Source organism: Xenopus laevis, chromosome 5S, assembly GCF_017654675.1.
Source record: "Xenopus laevis strain J_2021 chromosome 5S, Xenopus_laevis_v10.1, whole genome shotgun sequence".
Taxonomy (NCBI): Eukaryota; Metazoa; Chordata; class Amphibia; order Anura; family Pipidae; genus Xenopus; species Xenopus laevis.
Window position 1 is genome coordinate 48,998,399 of NC_054380.1, and position 27,487 is coordinate 49,025,885.

The 27,487-nt window shown below is 37.4% G+C and overlaps 1 protein-coding gene across 1 annotated transcript in view; it reads left to right on the forward strand.

Annotated features, from left to right (window-relative positions):
- Positions 1-27,487, forward strand: part of ust.S (uronyl-2-sulfotransferase S homeolog) — a 131,671-nt gene that overhangs the window by 75,382 nt on the left and 28,802 nt on the right. The window contains exons 4-6 of the mRNA XM_018265309.2: positions 6,071-6,150; positions 13,786-13,939; positions 18,246-18,343. Of these exons, the coding sequence (XP_018120798.1) occupies positions 6,071-6,150; positions 13,786-13,939; positions 18,246-18,343 (332 nt within the window). The remainder of the gene's footprint in view (positions 1-6,070; positions 6,151-13,785; positions 13,940-18,245; positions 18,344-27,487) is intronic.

The following is a 27,487-nucleotide window of genomic DNA, read 5'->3' on the forward strand; positions in this document are numbered from 1 at the left end:
TCCGCTGGTGTGGCAAACTATTTTCTACCGATGTTAGTAAGCATTCGTCAGTTTAACAAGTACAAGTTTCTGTCATAGGAAATGTTTCCTTTCAGAGGACAGGGAAAGCAGCTGCAGGAGTGGAAGGCAGTACTGGGTCACCTGGCAGGTTGGGGAGGTAAGTGACTAGAGGGTGGTGGGAAAATGAGGGTCCAGACTAGGGGTAGGCAAACAGAAGAAGTTCTTGCCTAGCGGCTACCAACCATTGCACTCTAAGCACATGCACATCTACCTACCCCAAGTTTTAGCCCTGGAATGGATATTTCAACCCAAAAAATCTTATTGAGAGGAGCACAGCAGTCACAACTGTGTTTTCTCTTAATCTAGCCATAGATGAGCAAATAAAAGCGAACACCCTGGCACAAAGGAGCAAATGTTGTGGTGCAGGGGTCCCCAACCTTTTAGTCTACACATATAGTATCTTGACCCTGATAATTTAAATCTTATTTTAATTTTTTTTAAATAAGGTGCACCTTGAGAAATGTTATATGCCTGTTAAGAGAACAAGTACAAATTTAAATTCTTTTTGTTATACTGGACTTTTTTCAATGTATATTGGACTTTTTCTATTTCCTTGGTGTTTTTTTTTCAAGGTGGGAGGGCCCATTGGGCTATTTAAGGGCTGTACAGATTGTCTGCCATAGCACCTGACGAAGGGGCCAGCCCCCGAAACTTTGTGCATCACTGTGACGTTAATAATCACGTAAAGGGTTAATCCCTATTACAGTTGTTCCTGTGTGCCGGTTCCTCCTTTCTGGTTCTCTACTGTCACGAATTAGACAGCTTATTATCTGCAAAAACCCCGAGATCTTTCTCAGTTAAGGAAACCCCCGACACACATATTTAGTGTTCAACTTGCAAAGTGCATAACCCTGCATTTATCAACATTAATCCTTATTTTCCAGTTTGTGGGCCAGTTTTACAATTTACTCAAATCACTCTGCAAAGTGGCAGCATCTTGCATGGAACCTATTCTGCACAATTTAGTATAATCATGAAAAATAGAAACAGTACTTTGAATGCCCACCTCCAACTTTTTGGCTGTCTTTAAATGCCTTAAAAACACATGTTTGCATGTCTAAAATTTAGTGTTTTAGTTACTCCTTTATAGAATTGCCTCTGCAACATAGCTGACCATGTTATGACCACTATTCCCTTATGGAGTTTGGTATTGTTTGTTTTTACAAGATCCAAAAGAGAATTATTCCTAGTAGGTTCTTGAAAGAGCTGAGATTAAAAAGTTGCCATTCAGCATATTTACAAGCCTGTTAGCTTTTTCTACCTTGGCATCCCCATTACCCCAGTCAATGTCTGGGGACATTTTTTTGGCAGTACACCTTTTTTTTGTGCAACCAAAACTTGCCTGCAAGCCAGGAGTCCAAAAATAAGCATATACTTTAAAACCACTGGGAGCAACATCCAAGTGGTCGGTTGCTCATGAGTCACTGGTTGGGAATCACTGACATAGATGTAACAATTACGATCTTTCTTGGAAAAGATCTTTCCCAGGAATATCGTTTGTTTCAATACACATGTGTAGAGCTGAATCGTCAGATATACAGGTAGAAACAATTTACTTTATTTCTACCTGAATCTGATGATTCAGCACTAAACAGTGGTCGATGTGCGAGTGCCTTTAATTGCGCTCAATCAAAATTTTCTGCCTAGGTTGATCGACGAGCTGACTGATATCCAAGTCTTCTGCTGATATCGGTTGGCTCGTCTCCCACCAGTTGAAAAGCTCACCTCAGGCGCGGCAATCAGTGGCGTGTGCATGGCTGTCACAAGCATGGAAAAATAGTGCCCCGGCCACAGGATTGAATAAGTTGACTGTTCTGAAAAAGTATTGTTTATTATCAGGGGCACTCCACCAACGAGGTGAGTTGAAAAACTAACCTCATGCGGCAGCACCGGATAGGTTACCAGGGGTGGCAAAAAGCCACTCCTGGTACCTTTAACAGCCGAATTTCCATTTTTTTAGACAGGAAATTTGACTTTACTAATGTGAGAGAGCGCAATTGCGCTCTCAGCACTAGTGATGCGGCCTCCCACCCCCCCTCCCGGATATGTAAGCATGGGAGGGGGGCTGCATTGCAGGAGCCGATTCAGAAACAGCGCTGTTTATTATCCATTATTTGTATAAGGCTAACATGTTTGTTAAAGCAGCGTTTATAAATACTGAAACCTCAGATGACCTTTCTCAAGTATTTCTTGAGCAGAAAAAACTTTGTTTTCCTTTTTGAACATATTTTCCGTGAATGTAGTTGGGAGAGCTGACCAGCAAGTTGTGCTGTTGGAAAAAGCTGCATAGCTTTAAATCCATTTAATGTAAAAAAAAAATGTCAAAAGTCTTAGAAGAGCACCCTGAGTAAATTTACTGCGCATTCTTTTTTTCCTCTGATATTTGCTGTTGTGTTGCTAGTTTACATCTGTAATGTATTTTTGGAGTATGAAAGGAAAACATAACTCATTGAGGAAACACATGCAAAGGCAGAGAAACCATACAAACACTTTACATTGTGCTCAGCTCTGAAAATTCTGGACCCCAGTAGTTCTTCAAGTAGTTTACCCAGATATCTGCTCAAACTATTCTTTATGAACCCAGCATGCAAGAATTTTCCTGCACAGGAAAATTGCACAGTTACTTATTAGTTGCAGATATGGGATCTGTTATTCAGAAAGCTCCAAATTACAGAAAAAGCCATTTCCCATAGACTCCATTTTAACCAAATTTTGGTGAGAAAAATCACAGTAACACCTTGAAACCCCCAGGTCACAAGCATTCTAGATAGCTCATGATATTCTAACATCCAATCACTGTTGGTATACCTTACCACAAAGTAGTCAAAGGCCACATTGACACGGTTTCAGTCTGTGGAAGGTTTCAGCTAATGGCTTTTACATTACCAATAGGTTTATATATAAAACATTGATGTAACCCTTTCTTTGCACACTGTCGTAGAACAGGATCACTTACAATAGATGTCACCTGTAGCAATCCAGAAGCCTTCTTTTCTAATGAAAGATATACTGGTAACTGGGATTTGCAGTGCAGTGCCTCCACCTAGTAGGCACTGAGAAGTACACCTCAGGAGAATTCCACAAGGAAAATAAAACACACACACAACTTTGCAGCAAAATAACTATTCTAATCCTAATCATTGCTGTATCTGAAACAGGCCCCATGGCCTGGGAGGCTGGGAAAATCCCCATACCTGGTGAAAAGTTGTCATTCGTAGCTGGAGAGGGACAGTGAGAAGTTGCTAGCATTGGGCAATAACACTAGAGTAAGAGAATGACAGGAGTAGGTAGCACAGGGGGCACAAAGTGGGGTTTGAATGGGGGAGCAGTAGCTGTAGGAGCCAGTGGATGGGAATGGAAGCTCAAAGAAAATATCAAAAAAGGGACAGGAGAAGAGTCTTATGCTGCTAGAGAAATATTTGGTGCAGTAGTTGAAGGTACTGCTTGTGATGTCACTCCAGTTAGACGTGATGTCACTTCTGTTTGTGAAACACTACAATGCGCCTTGTACACCTAACCATCTCAGCTCTGCTGCCGGATTTACCAAGCAATTGTCTGGCAAGAACTGGGGAGCTGCTATCCTAGGCACGGGCCTTTGGGTGGAATATATAAATATACAGCCCTGCCAGTGAAGCAGCACTGTCAAACTCAGCTAAGGAAAAAAACCTTTCAGGTCTTCCTCATGTGAGCAGAGCTATGGAATGACTATGGGGATAAGCAGTGGTTAAGGTGGGTAAAAAAATATGGAGGCATGGTATGTGTAGCACATTCATGGCCAACATTTTATAACAGGCACAGTGTGTGCCGACCAACATTTCAAGACACACATAGTTTAACTTTTTCATGCTCTGAAAGACCTGCACTTCAAGATCCCACATATTGCTGGGCAGCATGCAAACACACTGTGCCTCCCCCCAAATCTCATGAAAGCATGTGGCCCCAATGCATTTCATGATACCGCGATGCAAACATGTTATTGGCATTGTTGTGCCCAAATTACCATATTGCTGTGAAGTAAGTTCACAGAGCCAAGAAGGCATACTTGGCTTCAATACAGTTTATTTCAATTCTTCCATGAACCACTCAAAGGAGTAAAGCAAATAGTAGCTGTAACACTATAATACAGAGTATGCAATTTATCAATTGATTTTCAACTGGACAAATTCACACTGACTGTTTTAATTGCTTGAGCTGCCAGTGCCCATTTCCTCTAAATATTCAATGTGCCTGGGGTGGCAAAACCACTGTGTCTCAATGTAAAACATTTACTTTGGATGCCAATGCCCACAATGTTGATGTGTAAAACACACACTTGCATTTCTGCTTGCATTGGGTGCAATTGCTGCATTGCTACAATTACAGTGGAATGCTGTGGGGGAAATGCTGCATCGTGGGAAAAGAAAAATTTAATTCTGTGCCTGGTGAGTTACACATTGCGCCTGATGAGTTAATGATCTTTCACTCTCTGATATAAATGGTTGAGTCCAGGAAGTGAATTTGGGTGGATTTAGCAAATTATATGGCATGTACAGGCACCAAATGAAAATAAAACACAATATGTTTAGGGTCAGTAATAATTATTCAAGAACAATGCAATATGGAAATAAATCAATGTTCCAATAAACTTTGAATAGTTTTTGCTGTTGTAATAAAGTTTTACTGTAACAAGAAAGCAATCAGTTGTGTAAAACTGCAAATTCAATTAAATGGCTAAAAATGCAATAAAACCACTGAAATTAAAATTTAAAAAGGTATTAAAAGGTATTGCACAGTGGGATTTGCAAAAACATTATTTATATTGGCAATAAAACTTTGATATGGTAAAAAAGCTGAATAATTTTGCATGTATGTGTGTATACACTTGCCAGATTGTGTATTGTGTTTGTGTACAATATGTGTATACAGTTTATGAGTATGCTGCAATCATGTGGAAAAATGTATGTGTGGAAATACAAGTTTACAGGTATGTGATACAAAAAGGGAGGCAGTCTGTGTTGTCCACAGATCATCTCTAGGTGGTGCAGTTAGTAAAAACAATAGCAGACCGATGATTTAAATGTCTGTTATTGTCTCTGGCCCCTGGAGCAATGACTGAGCCCATCTGCACATGGTGGTTGCAGTGGGGCTCCTCATTGTGATCTGCCTGCAGAGAGGAGTCTTTTTATGTCCCATGGAGTACTTCTTTAAAGGAATAGTTCAGTGTCAAAATAAAAACTGGATAAATAGATAGGCTGTGCAAAATAAAAAATGTTTCTAAAATAGTTAGTTAGCCAAAAATGTAATGTATAAAGGCTGGAGTGAACAGATGTCTAATAAAACAGCCAGAATACAACTTCCTGCTTTTCAGCTCTATAACTCTGAGTTAGTCAGCGACTTGAAGGGGGGCCACATGGTACATTTCTGTTCAGTGAGTTTGCAATTGATCCCCAGCATTCAGCTCAGATTCAAAAGCAACAGATTTGACCCATGTGGCCCCCCTTCAAGTCTCTGATTGGTTACTGCCTTGTAGCCAGGGTAACCAGTCAGTGTAAACCAAGAGAGCTGAAAAGCAGGAAGTAGTTTCCTGACTGACTTGTTATACGTCAAATCACTCCAGCCTTTATACATTACATATTTGGCTAACTAACTATATTAGAAACATTTTTTATTTTGCACAGCCTATCTATTTACCCAGTTTTTATTTTTACACTGAACAATTCCTTTAAGTCACCATCTGAGACCCAGTTTAGGGCACAGCATGTTATGGTAAAAGGCAATTAACTGTAATATTACTATGAAATGGTTTATTAGTGTGCATAATCAACCAAACATAGCTTCCTAATGTAAAAAAGCCAAAGAATGTTGTTTTTCATTTGTAAAAGCATTCAGTTGACTCATATAGCATTTTGCCATCTAGAGCCGGTGAAACCTCTCAATCAACAAAATCAATGAACAAAATAACATGAGACAACAATGTAAACATTTTTTTTTACGTATTAACTTCATAGTATACTATATATTTTTTGTTTAGATGGAGTTGATAAAAAACATCAGTACTGCAGATCAGCCATATTTATTTACTCGGCATGTCCATTTCCTTAATTTTTCAAGGTAAGTTTTCTGTTATCTCAATTTCTGTTACAACAGATGAATTAAAAGTTGGGAATCTATCAGTACTACCCATTAAACCAATATTCTCTTGGCACTAAAAAGTACCTATATTCATGCCATATTACATATATATATATATATATATATATATATATATATATATATATATATATATATATATATATATATATATATATATATATACAGATTAAATCAGTGGTGTAACTAGAGTGCCCCCCAACCGCCTGCCCCTGCCCAGGCTGGAGTCTCACACCTGTTACACATTAATTTAGATGAAGCAAACCCTGCAGCCTGGGCCCCCTTATTCCCTGCCCCCCCTCCTGCAAACATGGGGTCTGCGTCCTCTATAGTTACACCATTGTATATAATATATATTTTGGTCATTTTTTACTGAAACCAAACTATAAGTGATATCCTTATAAACAGCCTACACTACATTATTATTAATGTGCCGTTTATGTCTTATGGTGATCTCTTCTAGAACTTTCTCCTCTTGCACACTGCCTGTAACTTGCCCCAAAAGCCTACCATAAGCAATTATTATTTTGTAAAAAAAAAGCACTGAAAAATCTGAGAAAAAGAGAGAAAGCTCTTGACTAACCTATATACACATACATTTAAATGTAGATTATAATGAAATTTGTATCCTCTGCTGAAATTTCTAAAGATATTAAAAGTCACCTCGGTTACTCCTCAGTGGCTTATAAGATCTTTATAAATCATAGTAGTGTGTACATTATCCACTATATACTCTGCTCTTGTACTGCATAGAGAACAACTGCTCTCTCTACTTCAGTGATGCACCCTACTCTCGACCCACTCAAATGCAAAAGGGGTAAGTGAGGATCGAAACTGGTTGATGCATCGGTGAGACTTTTTGCAGATCAAGAAGAGAAGAGTATAGCAAATTAATTGTTGTAGTATGCTATAGACCCCTTCAAGTTGGAGAAAAGGAAGAGGCTCAGCTCCTGTGACAAATAGAAAATGTTGATAGTTTGGGGCAAGTATTTATAATGGGAGGTTTTAATTACCCAGATATTGACTGGAAAAATAGTACAGCAACCCAATTAATGGAAACAAGTTTAAAAACTGCATGACAATTTTATGTCACAGGTTGTTGAGGAGCCAATCAAATATCATGCTATACTGGATCTAGTTGCAAAAAGCAAATTTACACAAGCACAACGACTCTGAATTACAGAAAAGCATGTTTCGGGGCATATCTTAAGAGCATAGACTGGAACATTATGTTTAAAAAAACACAGAACAAAAATGGTTGTCATTTAAAATTATATTAAATCATTACTGTTTTAATTTAATTTCCTTAAAGGAGAAAGAAAGCTACGGAGGCATTTCACAAAAGTGAAAGTTAAAATGCTATATTTATTCTTTAAAATGTTTTACCATTACTGAGTGAAAAGCTCTATAAACTCTCTGTTTGTTTAGGATAGCAACTGCAGTATTAACTTGGTGTGACATCACGTCCTGCCTGAGTCTGTCCCTGCTCACTTATAGCTCTGGGCTCAGAGGGGGGGGGGAGGAGCAAACTGAGCATGCTCTTGTCTGGGGCAAGGAGGTTTAAGCTGAAGGCTGGAAGTCTGATACAGAAGCCCATGTGTACACAATAGTTGGAAAGAAATGCAGTGTATCCTTTGACAGAGGACTCAGAGCAGCATTACTTTGAGGGTTTACTGGTATATTTAGGTGGACCTTTTGGATAACGCTTACTTAGTTTTAACAGTTCCTTCTCCTTTAACAAGAAAATGTAAGAGCATTCAGAACCACCATATGTGGATTCACCGGGTTGTTCACCTTCCAAACTTTTTTCAGTTGAGTTGTTTTTCAGACTGTTTACCATAAACAATTTAAGTTTAAAGTTTAATGTTCGTGTCATTTTAGTGTTCAGTCTGGCATCTCAGTGATTCAGGAGTATTCTGAACTGTTACAATATGTTACATTTAGTTAATACAATTAGTTAATATATTTCTTAGCAATGTTAGCAACTATTGTATAAATTCTAATAGCTGCCTTTAACGAAACTCATAGGGGCAAATTCACTAAGGTGCGAAGCGCCGAACGCTAGCGTTAATTCGCTAGCGTTAATTCGCTAGCGTTTGGCATTTTCGCTACTGCGCAAATTCACTAACGAACGCTGGCGTAGTTTCGCTAGTGTTACTTCGCAACCTTACGCCAGGCGAATCTTCGCTAGCGACGAAACTACGCAAATTCACTAACTTGCGCAGTGTAGTGAACGCTACCCTTTACGCTAGACTTCCTTCGCCACCTCAGACCTGGCGAAGCGCAATAGAGTAGATAGGGATTGTTTAAAAAAAAGTCAAAATTTTTTCTAAGTCCCAAAAAACGCTGGCGTGTTTTCTACATGATGGCTGATAGGCTGAAAAAGATCGAAAATTTTTTGGGGCTCCCCTTCCTCCCCCCTACATTTCCTGACTCATGGCAACTTACCTAGACAGTGGGCACATGTGTAGGGCAAAATAAAAATTTTATTTGCAGATTTGAAGGTTTTCTAGGCATTTGTAGTGCAGATACGTGTTCTTCTATTGAAATTTGAATTTCGCGCCGTATGCAAATTAGCCTTCGCTAGCGCAACTTCGCTTTATATAGCGAAACAAGGAAACAAGGAAACAAGGCTAGTGCAACTCCGCAACCTTACGCTACCCCTGTGCGCAACTTCGGATTTTAGTGAATTTGCGAAGCGCTGGCGAAACTACGCCTGGCGAAGTGCGGCGAACTTCGCATCTTAGTGAATTTGCCCCATAGATTCTGCTCAGCAGGGCTAAAGATAACAAATGTATCAACTAAATGTATCAATTCAAAACAGTTAAAGCATTGCTGAAATCCCTCCCAGAGCTGCTTTAGAAGATGAAAAATTAAACTTTACACTTCAATATATATTCAATATCTGAAACCAACTGAACTGAAAAAAGTGTTTGAAGGCGAACAACCCCTTTAAGTCAGAATTAAAGAAGTTAATTGGAAAGAAGAAGAAAGCATTCAAGTTCAAAAAATGAGAGGGGACAGATGCTACATTTAGTGAATATGAACATTATAACAATTGTTTTAAAACAGAAACCAGGAAGGCACACATAGAAAATGAAGAATGAGGAGTCAGAGTTTCAAGACCCACCCAGTAGAGGCACAGTTAATCACAGTTATTGTGACACAAGGCACCTGGGCCAAATTGCTTACACCCTCTGGTACTTGGAGAGCTTAGTTCAATATTAGTCAGGCCATTATTTCTGTTTTTCTCCTACTTTTATCCGGTATGGTATCTATGGATTGGATGAAAGCTTTCATTATTTAAAAAGGGATTATGGTCTCAGCCTGGCAATTATAGGCCTGTAGGTTTTACATACTGTATGTGGTGAGCAAGTTATTTGAAGGCTTGTTAAGGGATCACATTCATAATTATGTTCTGAAAATCTGGCATTCTGAGCAGTAATCAGCATCGCTTTATGAAGCATAGGTCATGTCAGACATATTTTCATTTTATGAATATGTTAATAAGAATTTGAACAGTGGGGTTGCAGTAGATGTGATCTATTTGGAGTTTGCCAAAGCATTTGATACAGTGACCCATAAATGACTGCTTTCAAAACTAAGGTCTGTTGGTCTTAAAGGGGTGTTTCACCTTTACGTTAACTTTTAGTATGTTATAGAATGACTAATTCTAAACAACTTTTTAACTGGTCTTCATTATTTATTTTCTGTAGTGTTTTAATTAATTACCTTCTTCTTCTTCTGATTCGTTACAGCTTTCTAACTTTCTCTGTAAGGCTAGAGAGAGTTCAAATAATGTAATTTAGTGGGGCCAGGACCCCCACAAAAATGTTTTCAGACCCCTATCCCCTTCTACATGAAACTGCATTTGCAAGGGAAGTTTTCTTGACTAAATGTGTCCGTCAAGCAACCATTCTGAAAAATGGTAAACCAATACACTGTTGCCTGACTGTAATGCCAGCAGGAACCTCTAATAATGACTCTACATCACTGTGTGATCACTCCCCTGCAGACAAAGCAACAATGTTGCAGCCTTTAGTGATAAATAATTGTATCTGACATTTTATTGCCACTGGATACACTGTTAAAGCATTAATGTTTTACTAACACAGCACAACATGCTGAATAAAATTTGTGTTACATTGTTAATAGTTAAATCAGGTTGAAAAAAGACCAAAGTCCATCAAGTTCAACCCCTTCAAATCAAACCTAGTGTACACACACACACACATAGAGATATACATGCACCAACTCTTCCATACACTCACAAACTATATAAACACCAATGTCTATATTTATTGTAGATCCTCTTTATGAGTAAAAAGGTCCCCTGCTATCTGTCTGTAATGCCCTCTAATGTACTGTAAAGAGTAATCATGTGTCCTTACAAATATTTTTTCAGAGAAGCTTTTTTTCCAGAAAAAACAACCCCAATCTTGACAGTCTACCCTCATTATTTAAATCTTCAATTCCCTAAACCAGTTTAGTTGCCTGTCTCTGCACTCTCTTCAGCTCATTTATAACCTGTCGCAGGGAAACATGTTGTTTTCACAAATTGTGCTGCTTCAGTAGAATTCTGCGCTGAAAGCCTTTTTTTAAAAAAAAGCTAACTTTTTTTATATTTAATTTTGAACTTTGGCATGATGCTAGACATATTGTCAGTTTTCCAGATGCCCTCGGGTCATGTGACTTGTGCGCTGATAAACTTCAGTCACTCTGCTGCTACACTGCAAGTATTATTACCTCCTTTCTTCCCTCCCCAGCAGCCTATCAGCAGCCTATCAGCAGCTACCTAACACCTCTGCTGAAGGATTTTTATTGCTAGCTCTTACTGGTAGACATGAGAATAGCTCCCACACAGTAAGAAACCTGCTTTTTCCTGCTTTTTTACCTAGGTCATGGTAAAATACAATGGGAAGGGAGAAACAATAGCTATCTCAAAGCAGTTTCATCTTGAAGTACTGGCTCCTTCTCAAAGCTCAGAATCAGACACAATGCACTGAGGTGGCTGTCTCCACACCAATATTATAAAAAATTCATTTGTTTGTTCAAGAATAACATTTTAAATGATAGAGTGAATTATTAATAATGTAAACAGTGTAATTTATAATTAAAAATTAAATCATAAAAATCATGACAGAATCTCTTTAAGAACTGGAGCCCAAAACTGTACTTCATACTCTCTAAGCAGCTAGCAGATCTAGCCTTCTAATTATTCCCCAGGCGAGACTTCCTAGTAGAATTAAATTATTACCACTGTACATATGTGAGTAGTAGATAAACCTAGGGACCTGGGGTTTTCTGGATAATGGATCTTTCCATAATTTCGATCTTCATACTCTAAAACATAGATTAAAAAAGGCTGGTTTTGCTTCCAGTAAGGATTAATTATTTTTTAGTTTGGATCAAGTACATGGTACTGTTTTAATATTACAAAGAAAAAGTAAATCATTTTTAAAGATTTTGATTTAATTATAATGGAGTCTATGGGAGATAGCATTTCCATAATTTGAACTTTCTGGATAGCGGGTATCCGGATATGGGATCCCATACATGTATATACTGTATATATGTATATGTGTGTGTGTGTGTGTGTGTATATATATATATTATCATGAATATATATATATATATATATATATATATATATATATATATATATATATATATATATATATATATATATATATATATATATATTTTGTGAACTGGTAACTGGAGCACAGTGTGAATGGAGATATATTTCCCCTAGGTTCATGTCTTACTCCCATATGTACAGCAGTTCTGAGTGGGTTAATTCCCCTAGAAAGTCTCACCTAGGGAATAATTAGCAGGCCAGATCTGCTAGCTGCTAGAGAGGGTTGGGGCTCAGAGAGGAAGATTGAGACACACACTGAGGAGAGCTGGGAGCTGAGTGTAGCCATTGGAAGCGGCTGTTTATTTTTTCCCCAAAGGGAAAAGTAAAGGTACTGTGACTCTGGGGAGTTGTACTGTTTGTGTTTGACCGGGAATCCCAGTAGGGGACCGGTAGTAGAGAGGGAAACTACCCTGTGTATTAGTTAGAGCCCAAGTGTGGCAAGGATTTTGTTTTGTTTTATTTTGTTTTATGCTGCTTTGCTCACAGAATCTTTATATGTGAACAATAAATGGACTTTGCCCTGTTAAAGAACTGTCTGTTCGTCTGATCCTGCACAAAATATATATATATATATATATATATATATATATATATAATCATTATAGTATATAGATGCACACTGGGACTTTGTAATAAAGTGAAAAAACCTACATTTGTTTGTCAATGTTTTGGCCTCTTTGTGAGACCTTTCTCAAGACACACCTTTTGTGTGTCTTGAGAAAGGTCTCACAAAGAGATTGTAACGTTGACAAATACATTTTGATTTTTTCACTTTATTACAAAGTCCCAGTGCACATCTATACACTATAATGATGTCTGTTCGTCTGATCCTACACAAAATATATATATATAAAAAAAAACTACATTTGTTTGTCAATGTTTTGGCCTCTTTGTGAGACCTTTCTCAAGACACACCTGTAACGTTGACAAATACATTTTGATTCTTTCACTTTATTACAAAGTCCCAGTGCACATCTATACACCATAATGATGTTTGCCTACCGTTTTTGGGTGCACCGCACCCTGAAATATATAGCTATATATACACACACACATATGACACGTTCCTTGATGCATAGTTTATTACTTGAAATGGTGTCCCTAAATTTAACGCTGACCTATCTATACAGAGTAGTACAGTGGAGCTCATGGGTGCCATCTTTGTTATCTTCCATTTCTTCACTAAGGGACCCACACCGAGCTTTTTGACGCATGCACAATTGAAGCAAGTTTGATATTAGTGACAACTGCGCATGCACCAGAAAGCTCCGTAAATTACTGAAGGGAAAAAAGAGGATTGAAGATACCAAAGATGGCACCCATGCATACCTCCCAACATTTTGGAAGTAAAAAGAGGGACAAAAATTTTTTTCCCGCACGTAGCGCAGCAATTTTTTGACCACAGCCCTTTCTGTGGCCACACCCCCTAATTACCATGTTTGTTTTACAAAATTTGGCAGGTTATGAAAGTTTGAAAATATTTCTCCTTATCTAAACTGTGTTTTTGTGTCTCAAAATTGTTACAAAGTATCTTATTTGCACCTGTTAGCTGTTCTGGGCTCTCTGCTAAAAGCCAATTAAGTGAGAAACTTTGTTTCTTTTTCTGGCTGTTCAGTGCAGAGAAAAGAGGGACTTTCCAGTACAAATGAGGGACTGCGGGTTGAGCTGTCAAAAGAGGGACTGTCCCTCCGAAAAAGGGACAGTTGGGAGGTATGCCCATGAACTCCGCTGCGATTCTCTGCATGTTTAGGTCAACACTTCAGGGACACTTTTTCAAGTATTAGACTATTCGGTGAGGGAGCAGGGAGGGTTTACGTGGTTTTTGTTCTTTATTTTGCAAAAGTCTCACTTTAATATTATAATGTAATTAACTCATAAATACTAATATAACATATGCCATTTTTGTTGATTTCTTGTAATTAAATTATTTGCTGCATCAATTTGCTTTCTTGTAGGTTTGGAGCAGAACAACCAGTATATATCAATATAATAAGAGATCCTGTCAACAGATTTTTATCAAATTACTTTTTCCGCCGATTTGGTGACTGGAGAGGGGAACAGAATCATATGATACGAACTCCTGGTATGAAAGAAGAAGAAAGATACTTAGTAAGTGTAATATTATCTAGTGGCAGAAATCCACTGATTGTTGCAGGGGCAATTAAACTAAGCTAAAGCTGGCTATACACCTAGGGGCACATTTACTAAGGGTCGAAGTGAATTCGAAGTGAATATTCGAATTGAAAAACTTCAAAATTCGAAGTAATTTATGGGTACTTTGACATCGAATAGGCCAAATTCGACTTCGATTCAACGTGAAAATGCTTTGACTATTCGACCATTCGATAATTGAAGTACTGTCTCTTTAAAAAACTTCGACACTTCATCACCTTAAACCTGCCGAATTGCTATGTTAGCCTACGGGAACCTCCTAGACCTAGAACATATATCCAACATTTGGTACGTTTTTAGAAGTCAAAGTGAAATTGTACGATTAAATTGTTCGAATTGTTCGATTCGAAGTACGATCTTAAAAATCCTACAAATTCAACTTTGAATGTTGAACTAGCCTATTCAATGGTTGAATTTCAAAGTTTTTTGCACTTCGAAATTCGACCATTGATAAATCTGCTCATTTGGCAAGGTCACTAAAAGGTCAGATGTTTACAAAATATGCCCACCTAGTGCTGGCTGTTATCAGGCTAATGGATTATAACCATGGTAAATGCAGGCTGCATCAACAAGTCAGTGTAGTCCTCAATCTGAAAGGACAGAGACGGCAGTTTTTATTGCCTGAGTATGACTACCTACATACTGAAATTTGCTTATGTTGTATTAAAATATATTGGTAACTGTTACTGAAAGCTTAAGGCTGGTGACAGATGTGGTGATTCTTGGGAGGTTAGTCGCCCAGCGACAAATCTCCTCTCTTTCCCGCTGGCTAGAATGTAAATTGCCAGCAGGATTGCACTCGGATCGCTTTGGCTTTCCGAAGTCGCCCAAAGTTTTCTCACAAGGAAAATTCAATCTGCTGGGCGACTAATCTCCCCGAATCAGACCTTGTGCCACCACCCTAAAACATAATTTATCTGAATTCTGAGTAGAGACAAGTCACTGCTTTTAATGACTGTTTGCAAGCATGTAAAATAGCCCCCACAATGCAGTGACAACAAAAAGCAATGAGACTCACTCTGTAGAAGCACAGTCTTAAAAATATGGTTTCGCTATACCTCCCGTTAGCTGCTTAACTGCCAACACTATAAAATGTATGTCTGGTTACTTTTCTATGTGTGTATGTACTATATGTACAGTATAACTTTGTTTACTACTATCTCTCGTCGAAAACTTTTTTCTGCATTCCACTGTAAAGGACATACTCAGGTTCTACCTTTTGGAGTACTAGAACATTATCTAGTCTAGTCCACTCCTGGTACTTAAGGGCCAATGTGCTTTCCCTATTATGCAAAATTATACTGCCACCTACTAGGCAATCCTTGAACTAGATCAAATTACAATATACCCAGGAAAAAGGACAATAGCTGCCTGGGTAAATCAAAGGACCACTTAGGTGTCCAAATACCATTGCCCCAGTTAAAAATCCAGGAAAGGGAATTTTTAAATCAACACATTACAGATAAGAAATGCTGGAAGCCATATCAGCCCTTCCACCAGGCAAAACGCCAGGATTGGATGGTATTCCTTCCGATCGTGATCGAATTTTTATGGGTGAAACCTTGATTACTCTCCTTCTTAAATGATGGAAGGACCCACTACACTGCTTATCGTATAGGCCCAAATCTTTTGATCTAAACATCTTAATCAAGTTATACATAAATTCATTTCATCTGACAGGTTTTATTACTGGCTGCTCCACTGACATCAAATTAAGACACCTCTATACAAACATTACAGCTAACCACACCAACCCAGGTACTAGGGTGGTTGTAGCGCTTGATAATGAAAAAGCATTTGATTCAGTGGAGTCGGAATATTTATGGGCTCTATTACATAAAATGGGCATTGGAAAGAACTTTTTAAAGTGGGTACAGGCTCTCTATTGTAAGCCCCGAGCTAAGGTTAAAACTAACCAAAATATATCTAGGTCCTTTGATGTCGCCAGGGGAACATGGCAGGGATGCCCCCTTTCACCTTTGTTATTTGCTCTGGTGATGGAGCCTTTAGCTATGCTTGTAAAAGAAAACGTGGATATTGAAGAATTGAAAGTGGGTCTCCATATGGAAAAAATTGCAATGTATGCAGATGATACCTTACTATTCCTTGAAAACCCATACACATTTCTCAGGAAGGCCCTTGAAATGATCAATGTCCATACTATATACTCCGGACTCAAAATTAATTGGGCTAAATCCGTAATTTTTCCAATAGATCAGTTCACCCCTGACCATTTGCATATACAGACTAACATGAAATGGGTAGACACATTTAATATTTGGGCATAATAATAAACAAATACCTAAACAAGTTCATAGAACTAAACCTGATTCCAATCCTGTTTTGGAAGCCAAAATAAAACCATGGTCACAAATGCCACTAACAGTCTTGGGGAAAATAAACCTACTACTTCCAAGATTCACATATGTTTTTCTCCAATCCTCGATTTCTATCCCAAATTCCCTGTTTAAAAAATTGACTCACTACTCACAACACTCTACTGGGCAAATACCACTCCTAGAGTCTCCATGGTCACTCTCCAATCACCAATAGAGGCAGGTGGCCTAGCAGCCTCCAATATGTGCACATACTACCTGGCAGCCAAATTAGTAACAGCAGGGTGGTGGGCAACCCAGACTGGCTCAAATGCAGCTACTATACTAAAAATGTATTTGTTGGGATCCTCCGAAGCACTTAAAAACTTGCTTTATAGAGGATTAGGGATAAAAAAGGATGTTACACAACTTATGAAGCCACAGTGGTTGACTGGAAACTCGCCCAGAAATATTTCCATAGAAATAAAAACTATTGCTCACAGTTCACTCCTTTGTGGTTAAACCCAAAACTTCCCCATTTAAAAGTGATTCCTGATCCTCAACTCTGGACAAAACACCATATAAAATATGGACGTAAACGACCAGGGCAAATGAAACGTTTGAAGACCTTAAAGGGGTGGTTCACCTTCAAACAACTAGCTGTTTTCAGATAGATCACCAGAAATAATTACTTTTTCAAGTGACTTTCTATTTTCTATGTTTCACTGTTTTTCTAATATTGAAGTGTAAAGAGTCATGTTTCACCTTCTAAAGCAGCTCTGGGAGGGGGTCGCCGACCCTGTAAACTATTCTAAATGGATACATTTAGTTGATACTTTTTTTTATCTCTGTGAAACATGGCTTAGGAAGGTCTGAAAAAGCTAACTGTAGCTTGGGTGAAGGGTAAGGCACATGTGCATGAAGAGTTGTGTGCATGGCAAAACAGTCATTTCATGTAGACTATCCATCTAACACTTTGGTGGAGTGGAGGACTAACCTATCTGTTCTGTGAATGTAGGTAATGTAGTTCCAGGTACAAAGAAATGTCACTCGGCAAAACACCATGCTATATTAAAAGGGTACCAATTATAGAGAGAGAATGGTATCCAAACAGAGTGGGATCATAAGGGGGAAATGATTGCGTAATACATGAGCAGATCATTTTCTTAACTGTTTGTGTCTTATACACCAGTAGACGTTTTTAAGAGAACTAAAGGTATAAGATAAAATACCTTTATCTCTAGATGTGAAAGAGGTTTTGAAGTTAGAGCAAATAGTAGTGAAATTCTCTCCCTAAGGTGGTTATTTTAAAGATAAACTAGATTGTTTTATTACTGTTACATAGTTACATAGTAGTTGGGGCTGATACAAGGCATGCATATATTCCCTAGACATAATCTTAAATGTGATCTCTTAACAAACCTTCAAATAATTTGCCACTATAGAAATTAACCAATCTATAATTCCCTGGTTGAGACCATAAATCAGTTTTGAATACAAAATGTAATTCAGTTTCCTTAAATCTATTGGTTCTATACCAGTTGATATTGTGTCCTAAAAAAAGATCAGAAATAATCGCCTGGCTAAATCAAAAGAACTGGTTATTGAACATTGCTCCTTGACCCATGGATTACATCTAGTCATGGGCGAATTTGGGGCATTTCACCGAAAAATTTGCGAAACCACGCCGGCATCTTGAATTTTCGCGGCGGTGAATTGCGGGAATTCGCCCATCACTATTTACATCCTAGAATAGAGATCAAACAATTGCACATTAATGTATTTATTGTATGTGTAAAGTAGCATTATTAACAAACCCCCAATATGTGTTCTGCCACTAAATTAACAGTGCAAATAAATAAATTAATATTTTATTAAACTCAGACATTATGCATAAATGTTTAAATTAATATGCATTTCTTCTACAGGATATAAGCGAGTGCATTCTTGAAAACTATGCAGAGTGTTCAAATCCCAGACTATTTTATATTATTCCATATTTTTGTGGGCAACATCCAAAATGCAGGTAAATGTCTTCTTACAATAGAAATTATATGACACTAATGCAAACTGTAATTGAAATCAATTCCCTAACAATATGTTGAACTCTGGAGTAAAAGCAGAAATTAATACATAAATATGCATTTTCTCATATTTAAATGTTATAAAATCTATTGCACTATTATGGAGCCCTGATAATGCAAATAAACCCACATTGATATTATCTGGGCACTTCTGCACTTCAGTGTCTTGGGACTTGGGAACCTGATTACAGGGCTGAAGTACTGCACAGTTATCAGATTCGAATGTATATAGGACTGTTAATGTTTCTTTCTCTATGTGAAATGTGTTTTTATAATTAAATATCTTTGATAACCCCACAAGGTTTCTCCATACCATTTAAAACACATTCATGTATGGCATCTATTAATTTAAAGGGGATTTTGACTTTAGAACATATCCTACTGTTGAATAGCCCCTGTGAGAAAAAAACATTTTTGCATATCATCTTTATTATTTGAAATGTTCTGTTTTGAAGCTATAGATCTGACAAGCCACAGATCAGTCCTGCTAATGTTCTCTCTTCTGTGCTCTCAGCTCTCTGTAGGGGATTTCACAGCCCCTGACTTGGCAGGCAGCCAAACAAAAAGATATCACACTGAACTGGCTCTGCTTCCTTCTCCTGTTTCATTTGCATATCTTTGATGGGATGGGCTGGCAAAATAGGATAAGTGAAATGCAAATGAAGCAGGAGGGGGAAGGCATGTACAGTAAGAAGATTAGTGTCAGCTTCCTTTATGGGCAGAATGGACTTCCTGTGTTAGCGAACCCAGCCAGAGAGGCAGCAGAGAGCAGAGGAGAGAGATTTTTAGTAGCAGCGATTCACAGCTTAGATGGTCTGTAGCTTCAAAACAATCCATTTAAAATAATAAAAATAAATTACAAAAATGTTTCTTCTGGCTGGGGCTATTCAAATTTAGACTATGTTCTAAATGCCTAGGGCCTGAAGTTTTTCAGCTAAAGGGTGTTCCATAATGTGGAGCACCTTGTCTTAAAGGGATACTGTCATGGGAAAAAATTTTTTTTCAAAATGAATCAGTTAATAGTGCTGCTCCAGCAGAATTTTGCGCTGAAATCCATTTCTCAAAAGAGCAAACAGACTTTTTATATTCAGTTTTGAAATCTGACATGGGGCTAGACACATTGTCAATTTCCCAGCTGCCCCAAGTCATGTGACTTGTGCTCTGATAAACTTCAGTCTCTCTTTACTGCTGTACTGTAAGTTGGAGTGATATCATCCCCCTCCCATTCCCCCCCCCCCCCAGCAGCCAAACAAAAGAACAATGGGAAGGTAACCAGATAGCAGCTCCCTAACACAAGATAACAGCTGTCTGGTAGATCTAAGAACAACACTCAATAGTAAAAACCCATGTCCCACTGAGACACATTCAATTACCTTGAGAAGGAAAAACAGCAGCCTGCCAGAAAGTATTTCTCTCCTAAAGTGCAGGCACAAGTCACATGACCAGGGGCAGCTGGGAAATTGACAAAATGTCTAGCCCCATGTCAGATTTCAAAATTGAATATAAAAAAATCTGTTTGCTCTTTTGAGAAATGGATTTCAGTGCAGAATTCTGCTGGAGTAGCACTATTAACTGATGCGTTTTTAAAAAAAACATGTTTTCCGATGACCGGATCCCTTTAAGGATGCTAAAAAAAATCATAACATTTAAATATTAAACATTTAATTATACTGGTTTGCCATGAAAATAGTTTTAAAATAGCTTAGTTACCATCAATAACACGCCCTTAAGTAAAATGCATTATTATTACAGAGAGAAAGCAAATCAGTCATCTGTAACCCAGCCTTGTCACAAGCTCTGAAACTGCTGCAGTTTGCAAACTGGCTGGTGTGTATTTGCATAAACTGTTTTACGTTTTATAAAGTTAATTACTTTTGAAGGTTGTTAGAATGTTGCAGCCTTGGAAATAGTGGGAGGAGACTGTGAAGCTAGTCTCTGTGTGTGTGAAATAAACATGGTGAACTGATAACAGCTGGTAGTTGGTTATCTATCATTTACACATTTATTAGGCAAAAGGTCACTTTTCCAGGATATGCAGAAAAAATTAAAATATAAAATACAGGTATGGGATTTCCTATATCTGGAATCCAGTGTTCCAGAAAGATCTGAATTGTGTATCTCAACTCAATTGAGCTCGCTGCACTTACAGAGTTCTCAGCTCTTTAAGTTACCAGAAGTGTCTTTTTGTACCCCTGGTAACTTGTGGGCAGTTGCCGCCTGAGATTAATTTCTCAACTCGCCTCATGGCAGCAGCACCTCTGTCATGAAGCCCATATGAAAGTAAATAATTCTATTTATTTAAAATGATTTCCTCTGTAATAATGAAACAGTACAGGTATGGGACCTGGGGTATTCTGGATAATGGATCTTTCTGTAATTTGGATCTTCATACCTTACGTCTACTAGAAAATCATGTAAACATTAAATAAACCCAAATAGGATGGTTTTGCTTCCAGTAAGTATTAATTATGTCTTAGTTGGGATCAAGTACAAGCTGTTTTATTATTACAGAGAAAAAGGAAATGATTTTTAGAAATGTGGATTATTTGATTATAATGGAGCCGATTGGAGTCAGCCTTTCCATAATTTTAAGCTTTCTAGATAATGGGTTTCTGGATAACAAATCCCATACCTGTACCTTGTAATTGATGGTAACTAAGCCACACAAATCCATATTGGTGGCAAAACTGTAATTTTAAACACATTTTGATAGACTTAAGGTATGGAGATCCAAATATCAAAATAAAATCCTTATCGAGAAAAGGTCCCAAGCATTACAGTTAATAGATCCCATACATGTACCTGGTAACCCCTAGTAGACACTGACAATATGTGCATCTCTATCACATATCAGAGCTACTTATATCAGAATTGTATAGTTACCTTTTTTTTCAAAAGGAAGTGGTGATCTGGCTCTCCATAATATTAACCATAATATGCCACCCACATACAGAAAGCAATTTACAAAATACTCTCTAGTACATACAGTTTACAACTTACATACATTATTTTTATTGTAAAATATATAGAACAAGCAAAACTGAAGTACTGTAGGCTACTTTTCATAACAAAACAGCAGTCCATTATTTCCCCCCCAATTCTAATATTCACTGACATGAATGAGCTGTACTGACATGGAGTACATCTAGGAAAGGAAGACCATGGTAAGTTTGCCAAAATCTTCCTTTTTACCTTGAAAAAAGAAATATATAATGAATATCTTAGAATATGATTAGATGATACACCAGAGCCTAGCAGCGTGCAAACCAGTTGATTTCCTGTTACCGCAGTACCGAGGCCCATAAACAACATTCAGCAATGTTAGAGAGTTCACATCTAACCACTTCCTAAAGCTGGGAGCTGCACAGCTAGAGTAATTTTCTGCTAACATTCAACTTGTATTTGCAAAGTCAGTTAACCAAAAGCAACTATAGGCAAGGCAAACTAAACAATTGGTGTTAGTGCCTCCTGGAAGGGGCCCATTTTTAGCTGAAAAGCTTATGGAAGAAATCCTTTTTTTTAATTTAATTTTTTTAATACTTCAACCTTAAAGACAGTAAAGAGAGACAGCTAGTCCTGTACCTTTCCTCCACTGAAAGAAACTCATATGCCATGCATTAGGAACAAAGAAACAAAAAAGCATTAGGAAGCAGTAAGGCTCAGACCCCTAAATAATTATGACTACTGACTGACGCTAAGCTAACTGGCACTTCCCTAGCTCATCTGTAAAAATGAAGGGGATGTAGGGATCGCATACACAACTGCCACCTGATGCCTTTTAGGCAGGCTGCAAGGGTACATGGATGGAGGAACAAGCACTTGTTACTAAATGCTTTGACAACAATACAGGGCAGCATTTGAAACATGAAAAACCTTTTGGAGCCGGCTCTATATTTGGAGACCCTAATATTTCAGATTTATCATTGATATTATTCAGCATTTGAAACATGGGCTGATATACAATACCCAAAATTGCATGAGTGCCCTAACTGATTCAGCAGCTGAAACACAGAAGAGGTAGGCCTAATGCTTTACCATGTTTATAAAATGAAAAAATAGTTTCCAATGAGAAGAAACAGAATAAACACAATTAGGTGAGTGGGTTGGACTTAAGCCCTCTTGATGGTAGCAAGGGGGAGGGGCTATCGCTGGTAAGTAATGACATGGAGTTTGTCAACAGATACAAATGTTTTCCTTATTCCTATAAAAAGTAACATTACTAAAATAATATGAATAAAATATACCATACACAAGCATAGAAATGTTTAGGTGCACATTTGACCGATGTTGGTGAATGAGTTCCAATATGTCAAGCTGTCTCTGTCTTCTTGCCTGTGATATGTGTGAACTATAAGTCTCATTCCTGGGCATCCATATTCAAGCTCAGTTATAAACCTCTTTCAGTTATACTGTCTTTTAAATATATTTATGATCACATGTAATATTTTCTTTTTCCACATCTTTGTGTTCCCTTTATCACCAATCACAGTATCGTAAAATGTATAAATGAGTGGACAAACTTTTAACAGGGTATATTTTTCTGGCATGAGAAAACAATTCAGTTTTTATCTTTATAGAAATGCTTACTTACAAACTGATGATTTGTCACCTTTTTCACCTTGTACACTGTGCACTTCTGCCGTGTAAAGGCAAAGATAATGGGGGTACCAATTAGTTAGGCATCTGCAGTATATTACATTTCTAACTTTCTTCCACAGGCTGCTGCTCCCATTCGGTAAAATTATGGGGCTCTTTTTGACTTAGTATTGCCCAACAATCATACTAGTATTTTCTTTGCACCTTTCTAGGTAAAACCAGAAAATCTACAAGTCTGTAGAAAGGGCAAGGGAGCCTTGGGGAATACTATTTAGATGCTAGTGCAGTGCTTAGGTAGAAAGGTACTGGTAGGAATGCAGAATCTAAGGCAGTAGTAGGAGATTGTTGGCAAGGTAGGAGTTAACCGGAGCTGTCCATGCAGCCTATCAGCAGGGATCAAAGGCACCTCCCCTTCGCCATTTCAATTTGGTTTTGAGAGTAACTAGCAGCTTCTTGACTCTGATTGTGTGCTAGAGAATACTCGGTGCTCCTTCTGTATCTGATTCTGCCCAGTTTCTGCTCTGACCGCTTCTAGTTTCAAGGCTCAGCCACTGGGATCAGTGAAGTACTGTACATGTTATATATGTTTGATATAAGAACCTGTCATTTTATTCATTATTTCACAAGTGGTTTTATGATCCATCTATCGTTCATTTCTATTGGGGCCATTGTTTCTATTTTTCCTTTAATTCGAGACCCTTTTCCTCTTAGTAGTTCTTTTTATCCTCCCCAAGGGTATAAGTTCACTACCTCCAAGACTCTCCAAATTATCTGTGAGCTATTTATCTGGTTTGAAATTTTGAATAGCATTTTTGTGTTCCTTTATGTGTAATTTCACATGTCTTAAAGTCTACCCAGCATACACAGGGCCACAGACACATTTCAGCAATTATACAGTTAATTCTGTATTGTAAATTGCATACACATTGGGGGTTAATTTGTGTCCTCCGTTAGTGTCGGACTCCCCTTTCAAGATGAAAGTACAGCAGTTACACTTCATCCTTTTTTTCTAGATTAAATAAATCTAGATTGCTCATTGAAGAGCCGATTTAAACTCACTGCCAAAGGCTTGGTCATTTTGTGTTAGTGGCCAATACAGTCTCACAATATGTTTAATCTTCTTGCTCACGTGACAGTATTTTGAGAGAAAAATAATATTCTCCATATTCTTGGGTTGATAAATCTCTACTCCACACATGCTGTTTGCTGTATTCTTTACATGCACACAATCTATTATTTTTTGAATTGACAATTTACTCTAATTTCTATATGTAATAAAAAAAATTTTATTAAAAAAAGTATACCCACTAATTGGTTGCTATGGGTAACTAGACATGCAGCTAATGTTGAATCTCTTATTGCAGAATCTCCACAAATCACGCAGAAGATGCATATATGCATATAAAAGGATAACCACCACCCCCTAGGCATACTTGGATTTTCTATTACTAATTATCATAAAATTGCTTTTAGTCATTGGGTAATACTACTGAGAGACAATACAGCAAAATGCTTAACTAGATATATGTGATCCAAAAAAACGGTTCACTTTGTGTCTTTATACAAAAACTCTAAAGTGTATTAAATACTTAAAGATTTTAGAGAGGGGAACTGCACCAATAACCATCTACACAAAATATTATAAAAATCTGAAAGAGCAATAATACTCTTTAAGTATGTGGAGTAAATGTGAACTAAATTATCAGGACATGCAAAATGTATACAAGGACACATGTACACTACTTGCTAGGAGTGAACAACATTGTAGAAGTCTGAAAGATACAGGGGCTAGACAGAGAGGAATTCAGGAATTTGAATTATTACAGACACAAAACCATCACTAACAAATAGTGACAACAACTTTGAGAGCCTTAAACTGGCCATACACAGGCAGATTAAAGCTAATGATTCAGACTGTTGGCAGCTTACCCCCCCCCCCCCCCGTATGTATGGACCTTCTCTGATGTTAGGTTTAAAAATCCAGTTGAGCAGAAACCACATTGGTCTGTAGATGCGGTCCGCTGTCAACACGCCTGCATAGGTGCCTATTGTGATACAATTGTTGGTGTGTGCTCCAAATGATCAGATGAGAGTGATTTGCCCAAAGGTTCACTTATTTAGCTACACCACCAAACAACTGGATCTTATTGTGTATGGCCAGTGTTACTCAATAGTTTTTAGGAAAATAAAGTGCCATTAGAAGTGAATACCAACAAGCTTTCAAAATGCAAAACTGCTCTCACCCCTTCTGTTGTTCATCAGTCTAAAGTCACATGGTTTTAGGAGTTTGGATTTATATTAAATTTAGCCAAAAAGACTCGAATTGGAAAAACGATGTCAAGTATTTATGTATCTGATTTATTAAACAACTCAGTTGAAGCATTTCAGAAAGTGGTATTAAGAGATACATTATGGTTTAAGATACTTATTTAAATGAGACTCTTTGCAAAACATTCAACAATTCCTGTTATTCCTTTTACCAAAGGTCAATAAAAATTGGTTTGTCACCTACCTATTTAATAATATATGGGGTGAATTCTGTCCTACAATTATTTACACCCTCATCACTGTATCCATGGAACTGGTCTTTTATGCTTGACAAAGGGGCGTGACCCCGAAACGTTGCACTACTGCATAATAAAATTGCAAGGGCTTGCCCTGCTACTACAATTCCTGTGTGCCGGTGAAATTCTTCTTACCTTTATCTTAACTGACCTGCACATGAAACAGTGGGTAGAAATTAATTGCTGCATACAGCTAGGTTCCATAACCAAATAAAGCCATATCTAAAATACAATTTATCAGAACTAAATATATTGCTTTGATATCAGAAAAAATATAAACAGTAGCACAGATCCTTATTAGTAGATTTGTGGATCACCGCTATAAACTTAAACTTGTTGAAAAATGGCATGACGAATACAGGTATAGGTTTATTACTTTAGCTTAACCCCGAGAGTAAGGGGCTAATTGTATTACTATTCTGTTAGAATACTGTTACATTAGAAATAGAATCTAACAAATTGTTTGAAGGTATTAGGCACTAATACAACAAAGTTTTTGCCATGCTAAGCAGTGAACAGCCCCTTTTTTGGTATACATATTCTCCTATGTATCCATACGTGTCCTATCCTAAAGGAAAAAATCTAGATTTTGAGTATTGATTGGCAGTCTATTTTGCTGCCTTAAAATGGCAATCATTTACTCCCCCTGTAAGGGAATAAATAATAGCAGACGTCTAGACTACATGTAATACAGAATTGGTCTCATACCTGCTGAAATTTCCTTTTGACTCTGTACATGTAGGAGGCAGGCTTTTAGGCAAATTAAACTACACATACAGGAACACAAAAATGCAATTTAAAATCCAGGTACCTATTCTGACATACTTGCCTCTAGGCACTTTTTTTGAACAGAAACACAATAGATCACAGCTAATTTAAACAGTCTTTGAGAAACTATACTCCTGTGGGGTGGTTTTCATCTTGAGAAACTACTTTAAAAAAATTGGTTTTCGTAAGAAAACTAGCAAGTACTTGCCCTAAAAGGAATGAATGATATTTGGATCCTAAAACCATTTTTTTAAAATACTGAATAAAATGTCTATCTTTTCTAGGTCTTAAATTAAGATGTTAGAAGTGTGCAGTGCACGATGTGACAGTGAAGAATCTTCATCAGTTTGTAAGTAAGGCTAATGTAAAATTGTACTGCACACCTTGCTTACCAGAACATAATTTTAATTTCCTGTATGTTTTTTAACATTTCATGCACTTTATTTTTCAATATTCTTTTTCTATTTTCTGAGATTTATTTTAGTTTTTTTTATGCCATACATGCCTGTGTACAGTGTAAGATATGTATTCTACCATTCAAAATTGTATTCTCAAACCAATCACTATTTTTTTTGTTGTTTTAATAATGGTGTGTAGTCAGCAATATCAGTTCGTAAGGCATGAGCCTGTGCTTTCAGTCCTTATCTCCCAGTTGTGAAGATTTTGCTCCTATTTTAATATCTAGCACTAGGAAAGATGCATATACACACACTATATACAGTGTGTATATATATATATATATATATATATATATATATATATATATATATATATATATATATATATATATATATATATATATATATATAATACACAAATATATATATATCTATATACACAAACAGAGCCTGGTGTGGTACATCAGTTTATGTATTTCAACATTGCAAAGAAGAACTGCCACATTTCCAGGGCTTATAAGGGTTTTAAGTGTGCATTTATTTGGGAGACTAATGTTATGGCTGGGGCCCCAGTCTTTGTCAAACTGAAAATCCAAACACTTAAAATGCCCTATGAGGCAGAAGATACCCGAACGACATCAATCTGACATCACTGACAATGCAACATAAAACAAAACAAATAAATAATGTAATCAAATGTAAAATTGTATCCGGTGCAATGCAATGATAAATGGGATGTCATGGCTGTAGTATAAACAGC